This window comes from Talaromyces stipitatus, genomic scaffold, assembly GCF_000003125.1.
Source record: "Talaromyces stipitatus ATCC 10500 scf_1105507295523 genomic scaffold, whole genome shotgun sequence".
NCBI lineage: Eukaryota > Fungi > Ascomycota > Eurotiomycetes > Eurotiales > Trichocomaceae > Talaromyces > Talaromyces stipitatus.
Window position 1 is genome coordinate 4,011,240 of NW_002990113.1, and position 25,638 is coordinate 4,036,877.

Sequence of the window (25,638 nt, forward strand, 5' to 3'; positions counted from 1 at the left end):
CTTGAGTACTCCGGACGAAGAAGTCGAGGAAACGTCAGGAGCTCCTAGTAGAATCACGTGTCAGATAAATAGCTAGCCTTAGGCTCCTGGACCACCGAAACATCTAGAGTCGTCCCACTATTAACGTTGCTTAAATAGCCACTCCCCGCATTCCACGTCAAATTATTCTTGACGGCAGCAACTTTCGTTATTTATATTAAGTCATTGGGAATCTGTCAATCCAAGCAGCATGGTATACTTTTCAGACCTTATTCATTTTGTATTTAGCTGCTGATGCCCCTCTATAGGCCCCATCTGAATCCAAAAAGCGCTTGGCGCTTGCCATCATTGACTTTCTCGGTTCAAGCTTGAAAGACGGTACCTTGACTGCAGAAGATGCCGATTCCATCGAGATCGCCCAGAACTGTATCGCTGAGACATTTGGTGTCGATCCGAACAACAGCGCTGCTATGCAAGATGCCCTCGGCGGCCAGTCGCTTTTCAGCATCTACAACGTATACGAGAAGCTCAAAGGCAAAACCGCTGGCGGTGCAGCAGCAGCTGGAGAATCCAAGCCTACAGCACAACCCAAGTCCAATTCCACCCCTGAGTCAGATAAGTTGAAGTCAGAGGGAAATGCTGCCATGGGCCGCAAGGAATATGATGCCGCCATCGATCTCTACACCAAAGCGCTCGCGCTTGCTCCGTCGAACCCCATCTATCTCTCTAATCGCGCTGCTGCGTACTCAGCGTCCGGCCAACACACAAAGGCAGCAGCAGATGCTGAGCTTGCAGTCAACGTTGATCCACAATATGCTAGAGCTTGGAGTCGTCTTGGCCTTGCGCGCTACGAATTAGGCGATGCTAAAGGTGCTGTAGAGGCGTACGAGAAGGGAATTGAAGCCGAAGGAAATGGCGGCAGTGACGCTATGAAGCGCGGTTTAGAAACATCACGAAAGAAGGTTGAGGAGATGAAGCGTGCAGAGTCAGCACCCCCAGCCGAAGATGTCGACAATGCTTCTGGAGCTTCTCGAGGAGGTCCGGGAGGCATGCCGGATCTATCTTCTTTGGCAAGCATACTTGGCGGTGGTGGAGGTGCAGGAGGAGCTGGTGGTATGCCTGATCTGGGCTCACTCATGAGCAACCCTATGTTCGCGAGCGTCGCTCAGAATTTGATGAGTAACCCCGACATGCTTAATAATCTCATGAGCAACCCTCGTCTTCGCCAGATGGCCGAGAGCTTCGGTAATGGAGGAGGTATGCCAGACATGTCGTCAATTATGAGTGACCCATCACTTGCTGAAATGTAAGTCCCCTATACTACCTCGAATCGAGTCAGCATAAACTATAATACTAATCCTTCATATAGGGCCAGGAACATGATGGGCGGAGGTGCTGGTCGCGGAGCCGGCAATCAATAAGTTGGAATAATTGTATCATTTGCACGGGTTCTTAATCGAGATACCATAGAACTTGTTAATGAGTTACTTTTATGATTTTGGTTTTATATAGTACTTCGCTTAATGCCGGGAATTACAACTACCAAGAGTGCCAACAACACAATGCACTGATATCTCAATCTCGAGAATAAGAAGACAAATAGAGAGGGAATATAGTAAAGTTCAACTTAACCATATTGCTAGTTTCATAGCTAGGATAAAGTCCAGTACAACACAAAAGCACGCTGAGAGTCGGCAAAAGCCTCACTCAAGTCAATAATGGTGATGATATGACGGTATAACAAAATCAATAGTCGATATTCCTTTTCTTCCGCTGTTTGCGACGTTTCGAACATGAAAAAACAGCATAAGTGGCCAATCCCAAGCGCCAATTATGACAACAACACCATGAGGGGAGATCAGAGGAATAAATACACATAGAGAAAAGAAGAGAAAATATCCAATGCAATCACGCTGACACCTCATGACATAGACAGAAGATGTAAAAAATACATGGAGAAGAAATAGGATTAATGGCTGATGCCGGTCGAAATAGAGAAAAATGATTCCTCTGAAGCAGGGGCCCAACCCGAACCACATCTAGTATGCAAAGTCAATATATTACAAGCGCAGGGGTGAAAACGCAATAGAGAGGTGCTCATGATTGTTAACAGGACAGGATGACTTTCGAATAAGAGCGTTATTTTGAAGATAGATTCGAGCAGAGTTTGTTTTAGATATAGTCTCTTGCTGCTTTTTGCAACTCGATCATTCGCCATCCTCGTGTCTCGGGGTTATTGACGTCCTCGGGGATTCTTGTAACACCAATTGCATACGTAACAAGCTGGACACGATCCTCCATTCCAGCAGCAAGCTCATTTGTTTTGGCGTTGCGGTAGACATGAACTTCCTGAGTCCTGCATGTGACGACGAACACGGGGATATCGCCGGGCTCTAGCATACGAGCATTGGCAATATCGACACCTCGGATGTCCAAAATACGGCCGTCGGACTTCATGCCAAGAGTCGTATATTGTTGTGCCAGAGCGGAATATACTGAAAACTGGGCGTCAGATAGCCAGAGTTTAAGAGTCTCGATATCTCCCTTGACATAGGCATCAAGGACTTCCGGTAGAATATATTCACGCATCTCCCGTAAGAACGGCTCAAGTTGGAAGCTTGGGTCCATCTCGCGAAATTTCTTGATAACCCTGGCGGTCTCGTTTTCGGCGAAGAAGCCTGCCACTCGGTCTGAGATGCTGCGAGCTGTGGAGATAAGAGGGTTTTCAGACTCGTTGTATGTATCTTTGAGTGAAAACAGTCTCTGCATCACTGGGCTCTTATCGCGGAAGTCCCTCCAAGATTCTTTCCAAGCTGAGTCTTTATGAACGGTAAGGTTCGTACCAGCGCTGGCGGAGTCAAACGGTAAGCTACTGAAAATAGCAACGGGAATAGTGATGACTTACTTAGGATCGGCCTCCATATGTTCAACGCGAGGAGATCGGCCAGACTTTGCTTCATTCTCTTCCCGCTGTTGTCTCTGACGACGGCGTTCTTCTTTCTCAATCCATCCACCATAGCGGGAGCTACTGCCATCGTCGATAGCTTCCTTTACACTCTTATAAGCTTCGGTTTCTCTAACCGGTCGTGTGACCTTCTCAATACCCTTTCCAGTTGCAGAAACTCCTTTACGGAGGCCCTTAACAACAGGGGTTTCCCATGTCCAAGCTGCTCCTTGACCAATGACCCTTCCTGTGGATTTCAACGCAGATGATGTAGTAGACGATGCGGTAGTCGAAGCGGCTTCGTAAGCGGCACGGGCTCGCTTAACTGACTCACTCTCGGTGAAGTGGTGTGCAGATGATGCAAGAGCCTTGGTGGATTCCTCCCATTCTTTTGATTTTTTGAATTCAGATCTTAGAGTTTCGGTGAAAACTTGCCATGGAGTCTTATCGCCGTGTGGTGGTGGAGGAGGAACGTCCTTTTTCTTCTCCTCTTGAGAAGACTCGCCTTCGCCATCCTGCTTCTTTTCACCATCTGCTTCAGATTCCGCATTCTTCTGGTTTGTATGCGCCTGTTCCTTTTGTTCCTGATTTCGGATCGCGGTGGAATGGAGATCTCGGCGTGAGATTAATACGGACGAGAGGAGTGTGGTTTCAAAGGAACTGGGTTGCGACGTCCTTCGGACGTCACTTAGAAGTGTGCTAAGTCTCCTGTAATGATCATTTGATGTTCGCGAAAGATAGGCTCGTCCAGGTAAAAATGTAGCTGTCCGCGCTGCAATCGCCGGACCGAATCTTGTCGACTGGATCATCCTCGGATGCAAGTAGTATTGTTGACCGCAATAACAGGATCTAGCAATGCCTGGTCGAATTTGAATAGCAAGAGGATGACACAGAGTAATACCCCCAGTGTATATCAGGAGAACAGAATGCGAGAATGGTTAAAGGTTGTCTTCAAGAAGACTTCATGGGGTTGTGGCGGAGAAAATATTCGTCCCGAAAAGCTAGACCTGATGCTTCGGTGCCAAGACTCACCTCCCGGCTGCTTCTCAATTCTCTCCCGCCCGTTAGGAAATTCTTCAACGACACATCCTTTGCTACTGCGCTACCTTTGCTTACTTCAATTGAGGAGTGCATTACCCGTTAATCAGAAGAGAACTACGGCTGTAAGAATCGTCTGCTTGGATATCAATTTCGACCACGAATCTTTCTACAGGCTGTCAACCTTCTCCATATCGCCCATCATGAGGGCTCGACTGTGGAATACCTTCGAACAGACTGTGCCATGGATTGCTCGTGGTAGCCGGCAGCCATTGTCACAAGTCGAGGGTCTTGCTAGGTTCTCGACTGCGTCTCGTTCATACGCACCCCTCGACTCGACTCGAGATTCCGCTGTTCGCCGCCAGAGAGAAAATGATATTCTCAGGTCGAGCAAACCCGTCGTCGAGACCTCAAGTAACGATTCGCAAGGACTTGAGGGCGTACTGCGTGTTCTGAGTGCAAAGAACCAAGCAGCCGGTCAGAAGAATGCAACCTACATTGATGGAGTTCGTGCACGACAGGAGCAACTATATTCCACGTACGGCAACCGTACGCCTCCATATAATCTACACGTCTATGCCCACAAACACAATACGATAATCACGCTTACGAGACCGAACGGTAACCCTCTAATGTCTCTTGGCTGTGGCAACATCGGATTCCGCAAATCTCATCGCTCCGGCTACGACCCAGCCTACCAACTGTCTTCGCACGTCTTCGCGCAAATACAAGAGAAGGGCCTTTTACCAGAGATCACCGGTATCTCACTTGTGTTCCGAGGCTTTGGAATGGGCCGTGATGCTTTCATCAAGGTGTTGCTGGGGAACGAAGGACGAAACGTTCGACCATTAGTCACTCGCGTCACGGATTCTACCAGAATCAAGTTCGGTGGTACGAGGAGCAGACATGTCCGCAGATTGGGTTAAGAAGATGTTATGGATTTTCTTTTTGAGAAAGCTCTCTATGCAACTTCTGTATAAGTATGGCTTGTGGTTTGAATAAGAACCGAGAAACAAAACATCAAAGCACGGCGTATCAGGGAAGGACCGAGGGCTTTTACTTTTCAATATGTACTTTATATGTATTATTTCATTTTCTCAATTGAATAGTGAATAATGATGTAATTGAACGTACATTTCTACTCAATGCGTACTGAAAAACAGGAGAGCTGAAGGTTTGGAATTTCTTTTGGCTATCATGATGCTTCCTAACGCGGGTTAGCGCAACATGTGATTCTCGACGACATTCATGGGCAAGGCATCATCATTCGTCTGTCGTTTCTCTCGCTGCCATGCTTTTATCGACACTTGGAATTTTGAAATTAGGCACTGGAAGTCCTATATTCCCCATGAGGCCCAAAATATCCATTTAAAATATTCTGTCGGCACTTCCGCTGTGCTCAAACCCATCCATTTTGTTTCCGGAGACAGCCCAGTTAGACAACAACAAAACACCGTCCATTCAAACTGCCCAAGCGCAGCTTGACGATCCTCCGAACTACCCCTGCGGATTTTCCAATGCTTCTTGAATGCACCCGTTAAATCCTTTTCTTCGTGCCTTCTTTCGAAGCACGGTCCCTGGACAGTGTGTCCCGGTCGAAAATCATGTATGCGCGATCATCCTGCAGACCTCTTAAGACGTTCTAACCATGATTAGGTGCTCCTAGTGCCAACTACAGAGTCTCTGTTCGGATCTCGAGACAGAGATTCCAATGCATATTACTCAGACCTCGTCTCCTCGGAAGAATTTCTTGGAAGCCATGTTCTACGAATATCAAATCCGCCCGGTCCGTCGCATAAACCAGACGCCTCTAACGCCCGAGACTCGCGGGCCAAGGCAAAACAAGTAACGACAGTCAATGGCCGTACGGTAATAGTCAAGGACAATTCAGTGTATAGCAACAAAGGTGGGTAGTTCTGTGCAAGCGTGACTATACTCTTGCTAACGAATCATCAGGATTTAAATCTCTTTGCCAAGCTCAAATCCTATCCGATGTCCTGTATCACACGCCGAACCATAATTCGCAGCCATGGCTCATATATTACATTTCCAAACCCTTAATCGGGACTTACGACCCTGGAAGAATAGTCCCCGCGGTTCCTTCGGGAAACCTCCGGACAGCCGCTACTGAAATTTCCAATCAAAATGCTGGAGATACGTCGAGTATTCAGAAAAGGGATATCAAGTCGTTTGCGGAGCTTCTGTCACAATTCCCGATGATTGCAAGACAGATGCAGCCAGGTCTCGACAGATTGTTTCGCGAATTTGGCAAGGAGCTCGGGAAACCTCTACCACCCCCTCCATCGGAGTCACCAGCTTCTTTGAACAAAACCGAGCAGTGGGAATTTGGGGGGAACGATCCGTCACAAGCAGACAGATTGCCCTTCAACTCGGAAGAATACTTCGTCGATGATGAAGATCTCATGCGCCGCAGTCTAGAAACGGCTGTTACAGCCGCAATTGACCTTTTCCGTCTAGTTGACAAACAGCAGCTCTCACTACTTGGTGCCACTACCGACCTAACTGGACCTTTAGTGGAGCGACTGATTGAGAGATATATCGCGCAACAGGTTCACGAGACGCTCCTGTTTCCTCGCCTTTGTACCTTTCGTCGAGCAGAGGATGTTGAACTCGACACAAGGATCCGACAAATCGAGCACATCGATGTGTCTCAGGTGGGTATCGCTATAGAAGGGGGTCTCTCCGGCAAGAAGGAATTAATGAACCGACTCAGTAGAGGTGTGGATGAATTCCGAAAGATGACTGATGCGACTTGTCCGCAAGATATGCTTGATGTTCTGTTGGCGACAATCAAGGCCATTACAATAGCTGATGGACCGGACGGATCCTTTGACTCCTCAGAGAAGCAGGCATCTGCTTTTACAGTGAATGCAGATATCCTAGTATCCATGCTCCTCGTTGTGGTAATCAGGTCTCAGGTTCGTCGACTTCAGGCTCGACTTCTCTATATGCAACATTTTATTTTTGTCGATGATGTTGAAAGCGGAGAGATGGGTTACGCTTTGAGTACTTTGGAGGCAGTCTTGACCTACTTGGTCAGCGATTATGCTCCGCTTCGCAAGGCCAGCATGCGTAACAAACGACTCTGGCAGGCAACGAAGACTGGCAACATAAAAGAAGTCAGATCGATTCTGGAACCAAATGAGAACGGGAACGATGAAGATTTTCCTCTATATGGCCATAATGATTTCAACCTGGATACACCTAACGGTGAAGCGAACAACTCTCCGCCGCTTGAACAACAATCCATCAGATTTGTCCTTACCAATGGAAACTCGCCTGAACCGCACGCAGAGACCGAACTGGAAAGCTCGCCTTTAGAACCTCCGCCTTTAGCCCATGTATTTCCATTCCAAACTTGGACGCAACCCGACTCAAGCAACACTGCTAAGCGACCTCGTAAAAGAGTCTCCATGGACGTGAGCAGTATATCAGGTTCATCCGTGATATCTCTGCTCTCCAGAACAACAACGATCGCCTCAACATTCAGTGGCATTGAAGGCGACACTTCGATCGAAACACTGAGTCATACGCACGATCCTGCTGGTGATTCAGTACCAATGATGGCAGTTGAAAGCCATCAACCTGGGGTCCTGAAATACCTTCTCAGTCTGCAAGAATATTACTCAATCGACGTCATTCTTGAGGATACGAATCGAGATGGCACTACACTACTCAGTGCAGCGGTTCAACACGCGAATAGAAAGGTAGTCGATATTATTACAGACTTTCTGCTAGCTGATGCAGATATACATACAATAAGCAGCTATCTGGAAAAAGAGGATGTAAGAGGACGGACGGTTGCACACTACCTGTTCAGTGCCCCTTATCTGATGTCATCGCTGGGAAGTCTTTTACCATGGCAGAAAAAGGATAAACATGGACAGACTCCTCTTTTCGCGATATGCAGGTCGTACGATCACTCCAATTATCAAGACATGGTGAATGAGGCTTTGACAGTAGCGCAAAGGGCTCAAGATGATGGACAGCCTCTCAGAATCGGCGACCATGTTGACTTGAAAGGAAACACGTTGCTACATATTGTTAGCGATCCTGCGATTATCACGCGAATCCTAACTGAATGTGACTGCGACCCGAATGCGACAAATGAGAAGAAGTTTACGCCGTTGATGGTGGCAAGCAAATATGGTCGAGTGGACCTGATGCGGAGACTCTTTGCTGATCCAAGAGTTGATACTCACATTACAGAGAGTCGGGGCTTAACAGCTATTGAACTTGCAAAAGACGACGAGGTACGAAACAGGATTGACGACATGATTCTATTTCTGAATCCTGCCGTGAACTCTGGAGATGCCACAGGCCGAATCACCACGGTTGTACGTTCGCTCTTCGTTGAAGACGCGACTGTGAGATTTATATTGAAGTCGGGGGCCCAGGCTCCCCTTGATACGACTGCTATCAATGGCTCAACTACTTACACCATCACCACTTGTCGACGGTCATTTGCCGATTTTGAACACCTGGCTAGGTGTCTGGCAGTAGAGCACCCGGCGTCCTATATCCCGAGCATATCTGAGGCTCGAAGTCCTTTCCAGATCCATTCCAAGCCATCACGCGCCATTCTTCATGATATGCAAGGGCGTCTCGACCAATTCTTGAGGATACTTCTGACACACCCAACCTTTGCTACGCATGAAATGCTCTGGGAGTTTTTCCTCATGCCCGAATTGCAACCCGAAATGATGATTGATAGATCCCAGCGCAAAGCATCGGTGCTTTATGAAAGCATTTATGATGACTATGCACCTATCACCCCAGATGGTATCAGAGATACGGAGCAGTTCGTAGCCCATGCCCAGGAAGTTGTACGAGCTGTTCATGCCAATACACGGAGCGTCATTCGGCGAGGATACTCGACACAGCATGCAGCATTTGACTTTGGAGATGCCGCGGGTCTGTGTGCCTCTATTCTCTCGACATTCAAGCCACCTTCTAACGCCATCCCTGTCTCGCATATTGATACTTTTGCACAATACGCCGCTGCTATGAGCACATCTTCTTCAGACTCGTCACCTCTCCTTCAATTCCTTACAACCATCACGTCTATACAAAGCACAACGACAGCTGTGTTGAACGCACTGTCTCGTCCTGGCAGACTCATATATACCCTCTCATCAACAAACCGCAACCTGTCGCGATCCCGCTCATCTCTGGCATCCTCGTCACTACCGAGAAAGTTCAACCTCAACCTTTCTGTTCTGGAAGAATCCAGACAAAAGAACATACGAGAACTTGAACAGAAAATAAATGACTCGGAAGCCCAGGCATCACGATTATCGCGCGAGATATCATGGAATAAAGATGTGGTGGTTAGTGAGCTTGCTGGCTGGACGTCCTGGAGAGAAAACGTTGGTCGGGATGCTATTCGAGCATTTGTCAGAGCAACTGTTGTGCAAGAGAGGGAACGTGGGCGACGACTGGAAAGATGTCTACGGAATATCAAAGAGTTACCATTTTCGCCGAGTTCGGCAACATGATGATCAGCTGTATACGATAGAAGTTGGAATGAATTATGAGTTATTGCAAGCTTCTCTGCGTCATCACAAGAATTTATTTGACTCTTTTTCTCGCGGAAAGGGTATATAGATGTATGGCGGTAAAATGTCTAGAGGCCAAAGACGAAGACAGAAGCAAAATCTCATGAAACATTTGATGTCTAGCATCGATACAGCCAGCGTTATAGTTGGGGCAAGGGATAGCCAAAATAATTTGCGGAATCGTTATTCGGAATGGAATCCCCTATGCATGGGTCCTGGGGTCCTCGGGGAGTATTTCGTGAAATGCCAATACACCTGAAGAAGCTTCAGAGCGATCGCTACCCCCGGGTTGTGAGAGATAATCGCGATGTTGATCTGTGTGCGTATCATTTTCTAGTGGAGGCGAGACAATAACAGGGATACTGGTAAACGACGGCGCTCGCTCATAAGTAACGCTAGACGATGCAATATCGACTTCAGTCATCTCATTCGTTCGCCCACCACTCAAAAGACCCCTTCGCTGCTCAGACTCCGTCTGATCCACGGGGACATATCTACCATCACGCAACACATAAACCTGCGACGACAGTCTGCGTTGCGAATGATCGACATCCTCGACCACGGCGATATTAAGTGAAGACGCACGACTTCTGCTGAACATGATTGATTCTCGCTCCGAGGTGAACGATGCGCGTTTCGTGAGTGCTTCTTCGTCGTCTTGTGGGCTCAGATTTTGCGATGACTGAGTCTTTTTGTATTGCTTTTTCTCTAGACGACGTTTGAACCATCCACGACGTGTGATGCAGTTATCGCGGCTGATGAGGTATGCGATGAGACAGAGGATCAGGGCGATGCCGATGATGGAACCAATTACTATTCCTGCCACGGGGACTTTGTCGTCGTCGTTGTTGTTGTTGCTTTTGTTGGTGTCATTGGTGTCTCGAGAAGTGATTTCCGATATCAGAGTGGAAGGGGAACGGAGGAATAGTGGAACAGCAGAGACGGAAGATGCTCCGAGCAGCAGCATCGTTACGACGCGCATATTGTCGATACGTTTCGTATGAGGTGGAAAAGGTTGTGAGGATTTAGTCGGCTGGTGTAGATGGCCACAGGTTTTCAGGTTGGAACCACTTATAGCGCTTTTACAACACTCATATGCATTTTATGGCGTTTTGGACACAGTCGTTAAGGAAAGTTGTCACCAAAAAAAGTTTCTCTAGAGTCTGACAGGCTGGGAGCTCTTTATGTAGACTAGTGTTCAACTAAGAAACTACAGACTTGGAAATCGAATTGTAATTCCCTCAAACTCTGATTCGTTCAAAGCTAGCTATAGTGGACAATAGCCAACAAGAGTCATATAATTGTATAAGAGCTAGTACCTAGGCACAGTGAGGCTGAGATGATCTGGTCCATGACTGTTGACAACGGAGGTTAATTTTAGTGTCTTCACCTACAATCTTGAAACGTTCCAAGCTAAAATTACCCAGTTATGTTGGATTTTGACTTGGTAGCGAATGAAGATTGTTGGGTTTTTCTTTCTTTCGGTTCTTAACTTCAACTTCCAAGCCACTCACTATGGACATTTCAAGTGGGGAGCGCAAGGCGGAGTCTGTAAAGCTTGGACTGTTGACTGACTAGCCTCCTGAACTAGACGGAGTCGGTTGTAGTTTCTTATTTGCTTGTGCAGGATGAGTTGTCAACACCGGACTGAATGCCAATTGATGTATATGCGCCTGAACTTTGAGTGGGTTGACTATATTCATGAGTTGTAAGCCCTCATATTCAAATCTCCAAAGTACAAACACCGAAACTCTCATCTTACAAGTTACCACGGTCCCCAAGTTTACTTAGCCACTCAGTGAGGGATACGTATTTACTCCGTCGTCCGTACTCTGATTATTTGGCCCGACAACGCCGTTGCTCATTTGCTCAGCCTTTGCGGGAGTTGGACTTAGGGCTAAGTCCAGCCGCAGTCTGGTCAAAGCTTGTGCCCTAATACTTCTATCATTAGAACAGCCAATTATATTTCGGCTGAAGAGGGCCATTTCGTTAGCTGTGAAAAATCGTTCATGATGCACCTTGTCGTGTAGAGTCTGATCGAGAAGATTGTTGTGTCTGTTTGATATTGCCTGGCCGTTCTGTGTTGAGTAGGCAGTGCAATTAGGCTAGGTAGGGTTTGACCTATGTCGGTGGAGTGTTAAAGAGCGTGCCGTCTGAATCTCGAGTCCAGGGGTCTCATTACATACTACGTAGAGAGATCTCTCAGTCTTCATCACATCTCTCGATCTATATATCCTTATCTCATCGATCAATGCATCTGATTGGCCATTTGGGTATAAAGTGACATCACCCCGCACTGCCACATGGAGCGACGTCATTCTCAATCAGGCAACTCTTTTATCGAGTATATAACCATGCCTATTGACAATTACAATCAGTCCTTATAAACAATCACAATCTCTGTATCTGACATATAATCATAATAATCATGCCTCTCGTTGTCCCAGGTATCAACTCCTCCTTGACAGGAGACAAAAAGAATGACTGGGTCGATAAGCTTCTGGGCAAGAAATTGACCGACTCTACAAGCGACGAAGTGGTACGATCTACTTTTCTTTTCTAGGCCTTGAATGTTCGCTGACAGCTAAATTAGTCATTTGCAAAGAAAGACTTGCCGTCTAGCCATCGTGTCGTGAAACCAGGTGATATGACAACTCAGGACCATCAGCCTGATCGGTATGTACCAGGTCTCTCCACATATATATATATACCTCGACTTCTTTCTGACTGTATCTTTTGCTCACAGACTCAATGTCCACGTTGACGATGAAGGTACCGTGCGAGATGTTCGATATGGTTGAATTCATCCGGAGCGATGCAGATGGAAATCATGGAATGATATGATAATGAACTCTGATGTTTTTAATGCTACCTTCTGAACAATGTATCTGTAGAAGTTGTACTATTAGACATGATGTCATCGATGATTGGCCAGTTCAGACTAAACATCACGTGCACCCTAGCCCGTTTCGGAAGAATCCAAACGAAACCAAGAGTTACGCGGTCGGAACAGGAGCTACCCCAGCCTCCCTTCCTGACCTCAAACAAGGGTGAAACTTGCAAATTAAAACGTACGCTATCATCTGACGATAATCAAGAATCCGTCGGATGCTTACATTTCCTCTCCCAGTTGTCCATCGACAATTGCAACAATGCAATTGATTTTCGCAGCTCGTCGGGGCCGCCGTGTCCTACATCAGGTGGACCTCCAACAAAAGGCAACTCTATCGACTCGTGCCCCAATCGCTGTGAGCCATGTCCGACGCGTATTCCGTCTCGCAGACAACCGCGCTGCTGTTCCTTTGACCAGAAACGGGACAAATACCCTAAAACAACTTGGCGCAGTGTCACAAAGAAATCAATATGCTACTTCTACAACTACGTCTAGCGTTGCTCCCGGCGATACTCCCGCACCTAAACGTCGTGGACGACCACCCAAATCCGATGGCGGGGAGACTCTGAAGCAGCGCAAGCCCAAGAAGAAGAAGGCCAAGAAGGTCAAGAAAGTCCGCAAGCTGTCTGAAGGAGCCCTAGAAAAGAGACGAGAGCAGAGACAGGCGCAAAAGGTCAAGGATACGATAAAGGAATTGATTGCGGAGGCGTTGAAGAAGGAAGAGCCGAAATTGAGGAGTCCGATTGCCTGGAATCTGTTTGTTTCCGAGAAACTCAAGGGTGTTACTGAATTGAACAAGGGCAGTGCTCTTCGTGATATCGCAGTCCAGTATCGCCAGCTTCCTGATTACCAGCGCGAGGTATGTTTTCTTTAGTCTGATGTAAACAATCATCAGCAATACTGATTATGTCTGTCGACAGGCCTTGAACCAAGAAGCAGCGAAATTGGGTGAAGAGAATGAGAAGAAATTAAAGGAATGGATCCATTCGTACACTCCATTACGAATTAAACAAGCCAACGCCGCCCGCAAGCTACTCCCCAAGTATATGACAAAGCATGAGAAGTCACCAATCATCAAATTGAGTCAAATCCCCGACGATCGCCAAGTGAAGCGACCCGTCTCTGCGTTCTTGTGGTTTTTCAAGGAGCGCGTGGCTACTGGAGAATACCGAGGTCTTCCCGTCAGAGATATCGCAGAGCGTGTCAAAGCCGACTGGGCCAATACTACAGACAGTGAGAAACAGGTATGTAGTTGACCGCAAATCTGGGTTTAGATGCAAATCACTAAGGTAGACAATAGGTCTACTTGGCCAAAGCAGAGGATGACCGGAAACGATATATCACCGAATACCGCGAGACTTACGGCGAAGAGCCATTGTTTATCAAGGAAGGAAACAGTAAGCAAAAAGCCGAGGGACAGGTTGATCTGTAAACTCTTCTTGTTGTCTTTTTGTGTGAAGGAAGCTCATTCAATAGAATGAGTGCTGGTGTTTGAGATACCAATATCCCTTCTCATGATTTCTGAGTTTCTTGTCGCTTGTCTATGTATTGATTGCTCTGTATCTGTATATCTCGGTCGGATGGGTTTGGTGTCTCGTTCTTTTGTCTCTTTTTCTTATTGTACCACCCTGAAGGAATGTACTTGTATCTTGGGTTCGTGTTTAGACTCAATTCAGGTTCGATGCCTAGTAAACGTACATGCCCATGTACTCCTGTCAAGATTACCTTGGAACCGGGGGTCTGAGATCTCAAGAAACGGACGTCAAAGTTCAAAATCTCAGATTCGACAGCAACATCCAGTTACATGCATGCATGCATGGCTGGTTTTCCGATATGCGCCTGTCTGATCATAATGGCGGTGAAGGGGATATTCTGTACATAAATAGGCGAGCTGCCACATAAGGAATTATTGTAGATTGGAGATGCGGAACGTCAGGTAGGTATGCATAGGAATATAAATTATTAGAGTTTTTTCAACGCTCTCTCGTACTATATTTGATGCATGACATTAAGTGGTTGAATGACATACATCCGTACCTGTACATATAGACAGTGTAAGGTTAGGTGGGCGGTTCCTGTCAATGTACTTGCGGGTCCATTATGGACCTCGTTCTGTCAGTAGTTGTCTTAAGTCAGTGGCAGACGACTCTGTAGATAAGCCTACCTAGGTAGATGTTGAAGAAATCAATGCATGCACATACTCTTCCGGTAATACATGCAGTCAGCCATATAAGTCCCAAACATAAATGGCTTATGTCATGTCAACCGGAAGGCCCGATGTAGGTTGCATGGTATCAGTATAAGGCAGAAAACCTAGATGACGGAGGCAGGGTCCACTGTCAGTTTTTATCTATGAGTTGACATGGTTTGCCGGAGAATCCAATGTCATGATTGACGTCTGTGCCAATCCGGCTTTTACCTTGAGGTTGGCTACTTCGTCCAAACATTTCGGAGGAATGAGGTATTCCCTACGAGAAATTTCAGGAATAGCTAGCTAGCTGAAGATTGGCTAAGCGCCGTCCCTCGCCGCCCAATACACATCCAGCCTCGTGCAGTAGTGAATCGTGAGCCCCAAGTCATCGCATCTCCACTAGCTGACTTGTCCAATGGCTGGGGTCAAGGTGACGGGCAGACAATCTGGCATACACCAATCCTTGGAAAGATTCGTACTCCGGACGGGCGATAATCATTTCGATTCAGACCGAGGGGCCTGTTTCTAGATTTTTATCCTGGGGTCTATTCGTAACCAGCTTGTGTTGAATTCACAATTCATCATTGACAGGTCAAGGAGATAAGGACTGAGGCCACAAGGCAGGAATCACTAACAAGGCTAAAAAAAAAAGCAAAATGGGGGTCCTGCTCTAACCGTATTCGTCCTTGGCGTCGTGAATCAATCCCGAGCCGTCGCTGATTGGCTCCTGTCATCGCAACGCCTTCGATGCGGTGAAGAGAGTGAAAAAATGGTTACGTTTGATGCAACACGAAGAGGTTCTTAAGGTATGGAGTAAACTAGCCACAATTGGGTACGAGGAAGCAGTATGGTATGCAGACGTGTTCATTGGGTAAAGAAATCTGGATTGTTTTGGTGACAAGTGACTCATGTTTTTGTTGTAGAACTATTCAACTCTACGAAGTTCAAGACATCAATTGATCCTGATACTTCCTTGTACTTGTCCTTGTATGATAAACACTGTATCCTATATTGTTCCAGGGTAATCGGAGAGAAGATATTGACGAAGAGTTGCAGTCAATCTTTTGTCCTCTGCGCATCTTGGACTTTGTACATTGTTGTTCATCTTCTTCATCAAACAGCTTGCGACCTCGGCTTTTCGTCCTTCGTTCCTGGACATCGGCTGTTGTTGACTCCTATCTTGGTATCGAGACAGCACGACACTGTTGCCCACTGTGGTCCACTGTGGTCTAACACAGACTAATTGAAGCTGATTAGGGAGTCGCCAGCATCTCGATATTGGTCTGATACGGAAGGCGCTACCTTGGTTACAGTTCGCGCGGGCCGGTCCTTTCCCTCGTTGCTCCCCGCACCTTCCCAAGGGTCGCAAAGAAGTCACGGGAATCATCCCAACTCCCTTCATCCTAATTGTTATCGTCGCATTCCACCAGACGACATCAGACGACCTCTGGACGATAGTGTCCATACCTAGCAACCTAGCGCAAATCTTGGCGCCTCCGAAGTCCTTCGAAGTTTGACTTCTCCATTCCTTTTCTTTTTCATAAGCAGGTGTCTCTGGAAGACAGGACTGTGTTGCAGTTCGTTCATCGTTAACGCGATATCCTTTACGCCGAGGCAAACTGTCTTGTTGAGTGTTCACACTGCACAGTTCCGGGTAAGTCGCCGAGAAGTACTCTCTTCCTCGATAAGCTTGAACCGCTTTGCCCCTATCTTAGCCTTGCCTACCTGCACTCAGAGCACTTCCCATAGGCCGGAATCAAGCTTCCAATGCCATCCATGCAAATCACATTCGAGCAGTGAGTGGCTGGGTGCCTGCGTGGTGCAAGTGTGCTCACTACTCGGACTTGCTTCAGAAGGCTTGAAAGTCCCCCCTCCATCACCATCCCGTCCATGTCCCACTGTTTGTTGTGGTTGGCTGTATCATCCCCAGCGGCCCAGCCCCCTCTAACAAAAATTCACTAACCACACCACCATCCAATCCACGCAATAACCAATCTGCATTTATGTATCCCCCCTTACTTGGTTGCTTCTCTAGTCACATTTAGACTAACCAAAACCCATGTCAATCCACTGCAGGAAGTCTCTCACAGTCAACGAATGAGCTTGCTTTGAAGACTAGAGCTTTTTCCTTTCACATATTTCCGTTTTGATCCTTTTTTCATAAAGGGGAGTCAAGAAAGAACGATATTAGGACCGAAGTCCTACGATTAAGGATTCCAGTACTACGACGATCCTTGAACATCGACATATCGATCACATTTCGATTGAATGACGGTCAACAAACATCTGCCGGAGCCTAGTTTACCCCGAACCTCATATCTACCGCCCTTTACCCTTCGGTCAGAGGGTCAACGTATTACATACTAATTACTGCACGCACCTTTTTCTTCCAGATACTGTCACATTGCGCTGTACGATTGCGATCTTACACGGAAGGTATTTGCTTTATTTGCTTCCCAAAGAGCGGCGCATATCTTTATATATCGGCGCTTACCGAATACAGTTCTCTAAGTCGCAAACCTGCGGGGCTCTGCACTTCAATTATAGTTGATGTCGCAACACTCAATTAAGTCAAAGGTTCGCTGCGCTTAAAAGAGACCTAAAGTCTCCGATTAATCATTGCCTTCAATGCTTGTTCCCTTACCGCTGAGACACGGTTTGTCGGTCAAGTTCGAACGCCATGGAAGCCCTCGACTCTCGGATTGCGCTCCATCCTGAATCTTCGGCTCAATGTCACGTTTCAGATATTCGTAAAGGGCAGATAGGGCTGGTAGATACTTGCTGTACCGGAAAGAATCGCACGAAAATCAAGAAATTGGAAGATTCGCATCACGAACAGAAGCGTATCGACTGCAAATCCTCTTCCTTCCAACTGGCGCTATTCAACGCATTTGCTTTGGTCAACGAGGTCCTATCACAGAATACGGAGCCCGCTGGCTACGGTACTCCGCCGCCGTCTTATACCGAAGCGCACGATGACCTACCACCTGAATACACGCTTCTTCCAGCCTCGGCTGAAGCGAAGCCAGTCGAAAGCAGATCCGCCCGTCCGTCAAACGATCGCAACAAATTCCCCACAGGAGATATCAAGACGAAGCCCGCGTCTTCAATTGATTTTGAAAGTACGCATGGATTTCGTCAGCACGGGAAAAAGCAAAAAGCAAAATTGGCCGCCAAAAAGGCTGTGGGCGGTGCATCTGGCGATGGCGGCGACGGTGGAAAGAAAAACGACGAGACAATAGAGCCTCCGGGGGGAAGTGGTGGTGGTGGAAGTGGAAGTGGAGGTGGTGATGACGGCGGCGACAACGGGGATAGAAACAGTGACGGCTGGGGCGAGGTCACAAGCGGCAAGAAGAAGAAGAAATCGAAAAAGGAAGAGGAAGAGGAGGAAGAGAGAAGGAAAAAGGAAGAAGAGGGAGCCGCGGCTGCTGGTACAGCCACCAACAACCTCAGCTGGGCTGATGATGTGGACGGTAACAACGATGATGGTTGGGCCGGTTTTACTGCTGTGGGTAAGAAAGACAAGAAGAAGAAAAGTTCGGTAAGAGGGACTACCCGCAAATAAAGAAGACCACTTGTTTGCTAATGCCATCTAGCTTGACCCGACATCCGGTGCATTTGGAGAATCCGCCCGAAACACGTTCCAGGATATCAATCTCGATGACAATGCACCACAACTGGATCTGAGCTTTGAACCTGCAAAAGGAACGTCTAATGGTGGAGGGATTAGTTTTGGAGGTTGGGGCAAAGACTGGAACACTGGCAGCAAATGGGGATTCGGCTCAATCGGCAACGATGCCTCTGCAGGAAAGGATGCACCAGCTAAAAATGAAAGTCCTTGGGGCTTAAATGACTCGAAGAACAAAAAGGCGACAGGCTCCCTTGGCTTCGACTTTGGAGACTTGGGTACATCCAACGCGGACGTCGGTACTTCAAAGGATGCGAAAGATGAAGGCGATGGCTGGAGTTCTTTCACTCCCGTCGGCAAGAATAGCAAGACCAAGAAGAACAGCATCGCCGAGGAACCTCCTGCTACAGATGATTGGGGTCCGTGGGGTAGTAAGAAGACCGTGAAAAAGGAAGAACCGGCATCTGAGGCAGCGACAGGACAGACTGAGGATGGTTGGGCAGCCTGGACAACCAAAGACAAGAAGAAGGACGCAGTAAAGAAGACCGACACTGATGATATTTGGGCTGCATTCAAGAAAAATGACAAAGCGGACATCATCGACTTGGATTTCCCCAAAGAGACAGCGCCAGCAGCCGATTCCGAACCGGTCATTGATAATGTCTGGGCGGTACCGGGAAAGAAAGATAAGAAGAAGGCAGGCAAAAAGGGAGCTGAAGCGGAACCAGCACAGTCAAAAGCCGAAGATGCCTGGGCTGCTTTCGAAACCGATACGAAGAAAGAACCTGAAGAGGAGTCCGGTTGGGGATGGGGCATCGCTAACAGGAAGAAGGACAAGTCCAAGGATCTTATAGAAGACCTAAGCTCTTCTTTGCAAGCTCCCAGCGCAGCTGCGCCACCCGAAAAAGACTGGCTCAGCTCCTGGGGAATTGGCGGTAAAAAGAAGGAAGTTGCACCCGAGCCAGAACCTGTTCCTGAAGTTGAGAAGCCAAAAAATCACGAGTTCTGGGATGGTTGGGATAGCTGGACTACTACTCAGCGCAAGAAGAAAGAAAAGGAAGCTGTGAAAAAGGGGATACCGCCTCGGATAGAAATACCTGATCCAATACCTGAGCCGGTGGCCGAACCAGAACCAGAACCTGTTGAACCAGAGCCCACACCAGCTCCGTCTAAAAACCACGAGTTCTGGGACGGTTGGCAAAGCTGGAGCCCACTAATGCGCAGGAAGAAGGAGAGAGAAGCGGTAAAAAAGAACATCCCCCCACTCATCGAAGATATTGCTCCCGAACCCGAACCCGAGCCTGAGCCTGAGCCTGAGCCTACCCTAGAGCCGCCCAAAAACCATGAATTCTGGGATGGCTGGCAAGATTGGACTCCCGCAGCGCGCAAAAAGAAAGAAAAGGAAGCACTCAGGAAGGGTATTCCTCCCTTAATAGAAGATATTGTCCCTGAACCAGTACTCGAACCTGAGCCTGAGCCTGAGCCCACTCCAGAGGCTCCCAAGAATCACGAATTTTGGGATGGCTGGCAAGACTGGACTTCGGTAAAGCGCAAGAAGAAGGAAAAGGAAGCAGTCAAATTGGGAATTCCTCCACTGATCGAAGATATTGCACCAGAGCCTGAACCAGTAGCTGAACCAGTGTCACTCGAATCCGAACCCACACCAGAAGCACCAAAGAATCATGAGTTCTGGGATGGCTGGCAAGATTGGACTCCCGCAACGCGCAAAAAGAAAGAAAAGGAAGCATCCAGGAAGGGTATTCCTCCTCTAATAGAAGACATCGTCCCTGAGCCGGTACTCGAACCCGAACCCGAACCCGAACCCGAACCCGAGCCGGAGCCAGAGCCTGCGCCACCACCGCTGCTAAAGAACCACGAGTTCTGGGACGGCTGGCAAGACTGGACTCCTTCAAAGCGCAAGAAGAAGGAAAAGGACGCAGCGAAATTGGGTATTCCTCCGCTGATTGAAGATATCGCCCCTGAGCCTGTACTCGAACCTGAACCCATTCCTGAGCCAGAGCCGGATCCAGAAGCTGCACCAGAACTGGAACCTGAACCTGAGCCTGAACAACCCAGGAACCATGAATTCTGGACTGGATGGGAGACATGGTCCTCTAAAGATCTTAAGAAAAAGGAAAAGGAAGCCAAGACCAAGGGTATTCCCCCATTACGGAAAGATCTCCCACCTGCACTTGAGGCCGAGCCTGAACCGGAGCCGGAGCTAGAAGCAGTTCCTGAACCTGAACCTGAACCCGAACAACCTAGGAACCATGAATTTTGGACTGGGTGGGAAAGTTGGTCGGCAAAAGAGCTTAAGAAGAAGGAAAAGGAAGCTAAGACAAAAGGCATCCCCGCATTACAAAAGGATATTCCGCCTGCGCTTGAACATGAACATGAACTTGAACCGGAGCCAGTGCCGCAGCCAGAACCTGCACCTGAGCCTGAGCCAGAGCCTGAACAACCCAGGAACCACGAATTCTGGACTGGGTGGGAGAGTTGGACCGCTAAGGAGCTTAAGAAGAAAGAAAAGGAAGCCAAGACCAAGGGGATTCCTGCATTGCAGAAGGATCTACCTCCTGCTCTTGAAGCCGAACCCGAACCCGAAACAAACCCAGAACCAGAATTGAAGCCCGCTCCAGAACTGGAACCTGAGCCCGAGCCCGTAGCTGAACAACCTAAAAACCATGAATTTTGGACTGGTTGGGAAAGTTGGTCCGCTAAAGAGCTCAAGAAGAAGGAGAAAGAGGCTAAGACCAAGGGGATTCCGGCGTTGCAGAAGGATTTGCCTCGTGCTCTTGATCCCGAACCAGAACCCGCACCAGAACCCGCACCAGAACCAGAAGTCATACCTGAACCTGAGCCTGAGCTCGGGTTCGAGCAGCCCAGGAATCATGAGTTCTGGACGGGCTGGGAAGGGTGGTCCTCCAAAGAGCTCAAGAAGAAGGAAAAAGAGGCCAAGTTAATGGGCATCCCAGCATTACAAAAGGATCTACCACCTGCTCTTGATCCTATTTCTGAACCAGAGGTTATTCCAGAACCAGAGCCGGAGCCAGAACCAGAACAACCAAGGAATCATGAATTTTGGACTGGCTGGGAGGGTTGGAGCAGCAAGGAGCGTAAAAAGAAGGACAAAGAAGCAAAATTGATGGGTATTCCTCCTTTGCAGGAGGATCTACCACCTGCACTTGATCCTGACGCAGTTCAGCCGGAACCGGAACTCGAACCTGAGCCAGAACCAGAACCAGAACAACCAAGGAATCATGAATTTTGGACTGGCTGGGAGGGTTGGAGCAGCAAGGAGCGTAAAAAGAAGGACAAAGAAGCAAAATTGATGGGTATTCCTCCTTTGCAGGAGGATCTACCACCTGCACTTGATCCTGACGCAGTTCAGCCGGAACCGGAACTCGAACCTGAGCCAGAACCAGAACCAGAACAACCAAGGAATCATGAATTTTGGAATGGATGGGAGACTTGGAACAGCAAAGAGCGTAAGAAGAAAGAGAAAGAGGCAAAAATGAAGGGTATACCGCCATTACAGGAAAATCTCAACCCTGCCCTTGACCCCGAACCTGAACCTGAGCAAGAACCTGATCCTGTACCTGAGCCGCCAAGAAATCATGAATTCTGGGATGGATGGGAGGATTGGAGTTCCAAAGAGAGGAAGAAAAAGGAGAAGGAGGCAAATGCAAAAGGCATCCCACCTCGACAAGAGATCCCCGCTATCGAAATTCCTCCTGAAGCTCCTGAAGTCCCACAGTTTTCCACTGTCGAGCCATCAGCTGTTGTAGAGGAGCATAAAGACGATTTTTGGTCAGTCTCGAACAGCTGGTCACTTAGCGAGCGCAAGCAGAAGCAGAAGGAAGCTAAGAAGAAAGGAATTTCTATGCCCGATGAGGATCTTGCTCCACCTCCTCCAGCACCAACACCTCCAGCTCAGGGCCTCACCCCAGAACCACACTTGGATGATCTCTTGGATGACGATGCATGGGGAGGTTTCACCAAATCTTCAAAGGCCAAGAAAGCATCAACAGCGCTGGTAGAGGAAACTCCTGCGAAAGCAGTTAGAGGGTTTTGGGCATCTTTTGGCACGTCGGCAACTCCCAAGACTAAAGCAAAGGAAGAAAAGCCTAGAGGGACTGAAGACTTGCTAATTGACATTGATGGAGGTGCTGAAGCGCCAGCCGCTCTTCTAGTGGACGATATAGCCGCGCCAACCGCTTCCCCGCCCAAAGCCACGTCGAAGGCAACCAAACCTGTTGGAAGACTTTCAGTTGCTGAACGTATCGAGGCTCTTGAGAGATCAAAGCGGGAGAAAGCAAAGGAGAAGGCCAGAGAGAAGGAAGCGAAAACCGATATTGTCGACAACCTCCTTGTTGACGACCCACCTCCGCCTCCCGCGCCTGAGCCTTATGAGGACCCAATAGCCAAAAAGGGTTCTAGCAAACAGAAATCGTCTAAGTCGTCATCGAGCAAGAAAGCTGTTCCGAAAGACATTCCTCCAGAGCCTGTAGAAGAGGAGATCTCACATGAGTCGATACCCGGCAGCTTTCCTGAACCTGATCCTGAGCCCGAACCTGAACCTGAACCTGAACCTGAACCTGAACCCGAGCCAGAGCCCGCGCCACCACCACCTGAACCTTCCAAAAAGAGTAAGAAGTCCTCTAGCACCAAGAAGTCATCTACACCGGCAAAGACCTCGAAGCGTGAATCATTACTCAAGTCGATGGAAGAGAAACCCGTGGTAGAGCCTGTGGTGGAACCTGTTGTGGAACCTGTGGTAGAGCCTCCTGCTGCACAGGAACCAGTCGCTGAAGAGTCTATCTCAGAGACTGCGCCTCCTAAACCTCCGACTCCGCCGCCTGAACCCTCCACAAAATCATCGAAAAAGGAACGTACAAAGGTTGAACGCACAGCAGGTGCGTCCTCATGGGGTTTCTGGGCAGCAGCGCCACCGCCTAAAAAGTCATCAAAGAAAACAGATGAGCCAGCTCCTGTGAAAGAAGAACGGTCAAAGGCTTCTCGTTCAAAGTCTGACTCAACGGCGCGTCACAGGATACGAGAGTCAGACAACGAGGTCGATATGGAAAGATCATCAACAGATAAAGATAGAAGATCTGACTCTAAACGCCAAAGTCGATCTGGTATGGGCTTCTCTAACTTCATCATGGGAGGACCACCGCCTTCGCGGAGCAAATCGGTCAGGAAATCTGGCGTTCAATCACGTCCTAGTTCGCGGCCAAGTTCGCGCCGCCTATCAGTCGATGTGGGGAATACTGGTCTTCCTTCTCCACCTCCTGAGGATAGACCAGAGATCTCAGACAAAGCAGCCAAGTTGATGGGTATTAAACCCTCGCCGTCTAAGAGAGAGGGTGGCGAAAGAAGAAAGAGACGTAGTAAGTTCAACTTTTCGTCCCATGCTCGAATTCCTTCGGCTGTGACTAATCATTGTACAGGTGTTCGTGATCCCTACGCACTTGACGTCGATGAAGATATCGTCATGGTGAATGCGGAAGCGGAAGGCGAAGTCTCTGAGAAGGTCAAGTCGAGAAGATCGAAGTCTAAGAGAATGGTAAGCTCTCTGTAAAATCAATATAAGCTCTTCATTGTTGCTGATTCTGGATGACTGTAGTCGGAGGCGAAACCGATCGAAGAGGATCCTGTCATGGTCGAAGCGGAGCAAAGCCCTCCAAGTGCCGAAGTGGTCTCTGGTCCGGATGACATTGCTTTTGTGGAAGCCCCGCCTAAAGAACGGCGATCTCGAAAATCTACTCCTGCTCCTATAGCAAAGAAGCCTGAAACTGGCGGTCTGATGGGCCTATTCGGTTCTTTGAGGAAGCCATCCAAGCCAGAGCCTCAACGCAGGAAATCACGATCTCGACGCGATGAGATGACGGAGACTGAACGGGAAGAGAAACGAGTGAAACGTGAACGGCGACGGTCTGTCAAGCCAGACACTGACGCCGAAGGCTTCACTACCGGTGCTGGCCCTGTGAACGTTGACACAGAGGTAGATGATATGGAAGCGATGAGGATCGAGCGTAGAGCGCGCCGGCGCGCAGCTGAGCAGAAAGCACGCGAACTGGAGACTCAGGAAGCAGAAGAACGGCGGGCTCGGCGAGAAAGGCAGCGTGAGCAACGCGAGAGAGAGCTCCGAGAGGAAATGGAACGTGAGGCACAGCGACGGGAGGAGAAGCGAGCAAGGCGCGCAGCTCGCGAGGAGCGACGTGCTAGAGAGGTGCAGGAAGCAAGAGAAGCTGAGGCAAGAGATGTTCAAATGCGTCCAGAGCGACGAGAACGGAGGCGAACACGGGAAGCTGTGGAAATGAGTGGAGGGTTATCGAGACATGCCTCCAAAGCTGACAGACGTCGCTCAGAGCGACGATCAGATGACGAGTACGCAAGACACCATCGCTCTGGTGATGAGCGGCCACGAGTCAGCCGCAGGAAAACTGCGCCAGACCATGCTGAAGCCCCACGTGGATATGGCATGCCTGGAAAAGAGAAGACATCGTCTTGGATCAATTCACAGGTACTCGACCCTCCGGAAGCTCCCCCAATTGTGCCTACGGTTCTGGATATGCCTCCTAGCAATGAGAATGGTCCTTCTCATTCACTTTCATCCGACGAGGAGGCGAGACGTAAAATACGTCGACAAGCCCGCCGTCGTTCCAAATACCCTGATATGGCTGACGAAGAGGTTGAAGAAATGCGCTCTAGACGGCGCGAATCCCGACGAGTTCGCGAAGGAGCGAAAAGTAGCTCTGGAGATGGTGATTTTGAACGAGAAAATGGCATGCGTCGACGCGATAGCACCTATGAACCACCGTCTCGTGCACCCAGCACGAAGAGGACAAGCTGGTTCAAGAAATTGACTAGTCTCTGAACTGGCTCTCGTTATCGAGAGCCGAGTTTTATTATGTTTGGTTTGTGATGTCTCTTCTTTGTGCGGTATGATTTAAACGCAAGCGGATATCATTTGTTTTATGACTTGAATGACTTAATGTTTTTGTGTTTTGAGTTGGTTGAGTGCTGTCATCTTTGAATTATTCTCACCAATCCACGACGGCGTGTTTGTTCTATAAATATCGACTGAGAAGCTTGATGGCGCTGTATGAAATACCCAATTATTGTATTCCTGAATTTGTTTTACGGTGTTTCATTTCCATCCTATTTTTGCCCGTTATATTTTTGCTTACATGGCTTGATGTGATTTTATGACTGGACACTTTTGGATTAGACCCTATGTGTTACTAAGGTATCAACTGTACTCAATCTCGTTACATAGGACCATATTATAGTTACATACCAGACATCAATTGATGTGTATGATGAATAGCGATTTATCTGTTCATAGGCGATATGTAAACAACTATGACCCTGAAATCC

The 25,638-nt window shown here is 48.2% G+C and overlaps 8 protein-coding genes across 9 annotated transcripts, besides 10 other annotated features; 6 read left to right on the top strand and 2 right to left on the bottom strand.

Annotated features, from left to right (window-relative positions):
- Positions 1–170: 170 nt before the first annotated feature.
- TSTA_074170 (Hsc70 cochaperone (SGT), putative) lies at positions 171–1,603 on the top strand. Its single transcript, XM_002341381.1, has 3 exons — positions 171–232; positions 288–1,285; positions 1,349–1,603. Exons 1-3 carry the CDS (start codon positions 230–232, stop codon positions 1,398–1,400), a joined length of 1,053 nt encoding a protein of 350 aa, XP_002341422.1. The 5' UTR covers positions 171–229; the 3' UTR covers positions 1,401–1,603.
- Positions 1,604–1,661: 58 nt separating this feature from the next.
- TSTA_074180 (mitochondrial inner membrane translocase subunit TIM44, putative) lies at positions 1,662–3,841 on the bottom strand. The gene is made up of 2 exons (XM_002341382.1): positions 2,885–3,841; positions 1,662–2,827 (listed from the first exon to the last, which is right to left on the bottom strand). The coding sequence occupies exons 1-2, from the start codon at positions 3,730–3,732 to the stop codon at positions 2,152–2,154; spliced, it is 1,524 nt and encodes a 507-aa protein (XP_002341423.1). The 5' UTR covers positions 3,733–3,841; the 3' UTR covers positions 1,662–2,151.
- Positions 3,842–4,001: 160 nt separating this feature from the next.
- Positions 4,002–4,963, top strand: TSTA_074190 (37S ribosomal protein S11, putative; the record flags this gene model as incomplete). Its single annotated transcript, XM_002341383.1, has 2 exons — positions 4,002–4,852; positions 4,878–4,963. The coding sequence occupies exons 1-2, from the start codon at positions 4,165–4,167 to the stop codon at positions 4,961–4,963; spliced, it is 774 nt and encodes a 257-aa protein (XP_002341424.1). The 5' UTR covers positions 4,002–4,164.
- Positions 4,964–5,489: 526 nt separating this feature from the next.
- Positions 5,490–9,480, top strand: TSTA_074200 (VPS9 domain protein, putative; the record flags this gene model as incomplete). Its single annotated transcript, XM_002341384.1, has 3 exons — positions 5,490–5,567; positions 5,618–5,867; positions 5,918–9,480. The coding sequence occupies 3 exons, from the start codon at positions 5,490–5,492 to the stop codon at positions 9,478–9,480; spliced, it is 3,891 nt and encodes a 1,296-aa protein (XP_002341425.1).
- Positions 9,481–9,742: 262 nt separating this feature from the next.
- TSTA_074210 (uncharacterized protein) lies at positions 9,743–10,783 on the bottom strand (the record flags this gene model as incomplete). Its single annotated transcript, XM_002341385.1, has 2 exons — positions 9,823–10,783; positions 9,743–9,795 (listed from the first exon to the last, which is right to left on the bottom strand). The coding sequence occupies exons 1-2, from the start codon at positions 10,520–10,522 to the stop codon at positions 9,743–9,745; spliced, it is 753 nt and encodes a 250-aa protein (XP_002341426.1). The 5' UTR covers positions 10,523–10,783.
- Positions 10,374–10,419: a microsatellite.
- A 1,127-nt stretch (positions 10,784–11,910) lies between the features above and the next one.
- On the top strand, positions 11,911–12,483 carry TSTA_074220 (uncharacterized protein). The gene is made up of 3 exons (XM_002341386.1): positions 11,911–12,079; positions 12,134–12,216; positions 12,287–12,483. Exons 1-3 carry the CDS (start codon positions 11,969–11,971, stop codon positions 12,339–12,341), a joined length of 249 nt encoding a protein of 82 aa, XP_002341427.1. The 5' UTR covers positions 11,911–11,968; the 3' UTR covers positions 12,342–12,483.
- An 80-nt stretch (positions 12,484–12,563) lies between these two features.
- TSTA_074230 (HMG box protein, putative) lies at positions 12,564–14,311 on the top strand. 2 transcript variants are annotated; one of them, XM_002341387.1, is made up of 4 exons: positions 12,564–12,611; positions 12,671–13,292; positions 13,354–13,677; positions 13,734–14,311. In XM_002341387.1, exons 2-4 carry the CDS (start codon positions 12,693–12,695, stop codon positions 13,863–13,865), a joined length of 1,056 nt encoding a protein of 351 aa, XP_002341428.1. In that variant the 5' UTR covers positions 12,564–12,611; positions 12,671–12,692; the 3' UTR covers positions 13,866–14,311. The 2 variants fall into 2 exon arrangements, with proteins under 2 accessions (XP_002341428.1, XP_002341429.1); XM_002341388.1 differs by having other exon boundaries at positions 12,564–13,292.
- A 2,993-nt stretch (positions 14,312–17,304) lies between these two features.
- Positions 17,305–25,559, top strand: TSTA_074240 (uncharacterized protein; the record flags this gene model as incomplete). The annotated part of the gene is made up of 4 exons (XM_002341389.1): positions 17,305–18,165; positions 18,221–23,645; positions 23,706–23,821; positions 23,882–25,559. 4 exons carry the CDS (start codon positions 17,305–17,307, stop codon positions 25,133–25,135), a joined length of 7,656 nt encoding a protein of 2,551 aa, XP_002341430.1. The 3' UTR covers positions 25,136–25,559.
- Positions 17,882–17,926: a microsatellite.
- Positions 17,974–18,043: a sequence feature (GA-rich).
- Positions 19,535–19,572: a microsatellite.
- Positions 20,050–20,088: a microsatellite.
- Positions 20,437–20,510: a microsatellite.
- Positions 20,834–20,932: a microsatellite.
- Positions 21,050–21,131: a microsatellite.
- Positions 21,644–21,686: a microsatellite.
- Positions 22,802–22,871: a microsatellite.
- Positions 25,560–25,638: the final 79 nt, after the last annotated feature.

Coding starts and splice junctions, on each gene's coding strand:
- TSTA_074220 (XM_002341386.1), top strand. CDS start 11,969: ATGCCTCTCGTTGTCCCAGGTATCAACTCCTCCTTGACAGGAGACAAA. Junction 12,080..12,133: donor ACTCTACAAGCGACGAAGTG/GTACGATCTACT, acceptor CAGCTAAATTAG/TCATTTGCAAAGAAAGACTT. Junction 12,217..12,286: donor CAGGACCATCAGCCTGATCG/GTATGTACCAGG, acceptor TTTTGCTCACAG/ACTCAATGTCCACGTTGACG.
- TSTA_074180 (XM_002341382.1), bottom strand. CDS start 3,732: ATGATCCAGTCGACAAGATTCGGTCCGGCGATTGCAGCGCGGACAGCT. Junction 2,828..2,884: donor CATATGGAGGCCGATCCTAA/GTAAGTCATCAC, acceptor TGACTCCGCCAG/CGCTGGTACGAACCTTACCG.
- TSTA_074170 (XM_002341381.1), top strand. Junction 1,286..1,348: donor GACCCATCACTTGCTGAAAT/GTAAGTCCCCTA, acceptor TCCTTCATATAG/GGCCAGGAACATGATGGGCG.
- TSTA_074230 (XM_002341388.1), top strand. CDS start 12,693: ATGCAATTGATTTTCGCAGCTCGTCGGGGCCGCCGTGTCCTACATCAG. Junction 13,293..13,353: donor TTCCTGATTACCAGCGCGAG/GTATGTTTTCTT, acceptor GTCTGTCGACAG/GCCTTGAACCAAGAAGCAGC. Junction 13,678..13,733: donor CTACAGACAGTGAGAAACAG/GTATGTAGTTGA, acceptor GGTAGACAATAG/GTCTACTTGGCCAAAGCAGA.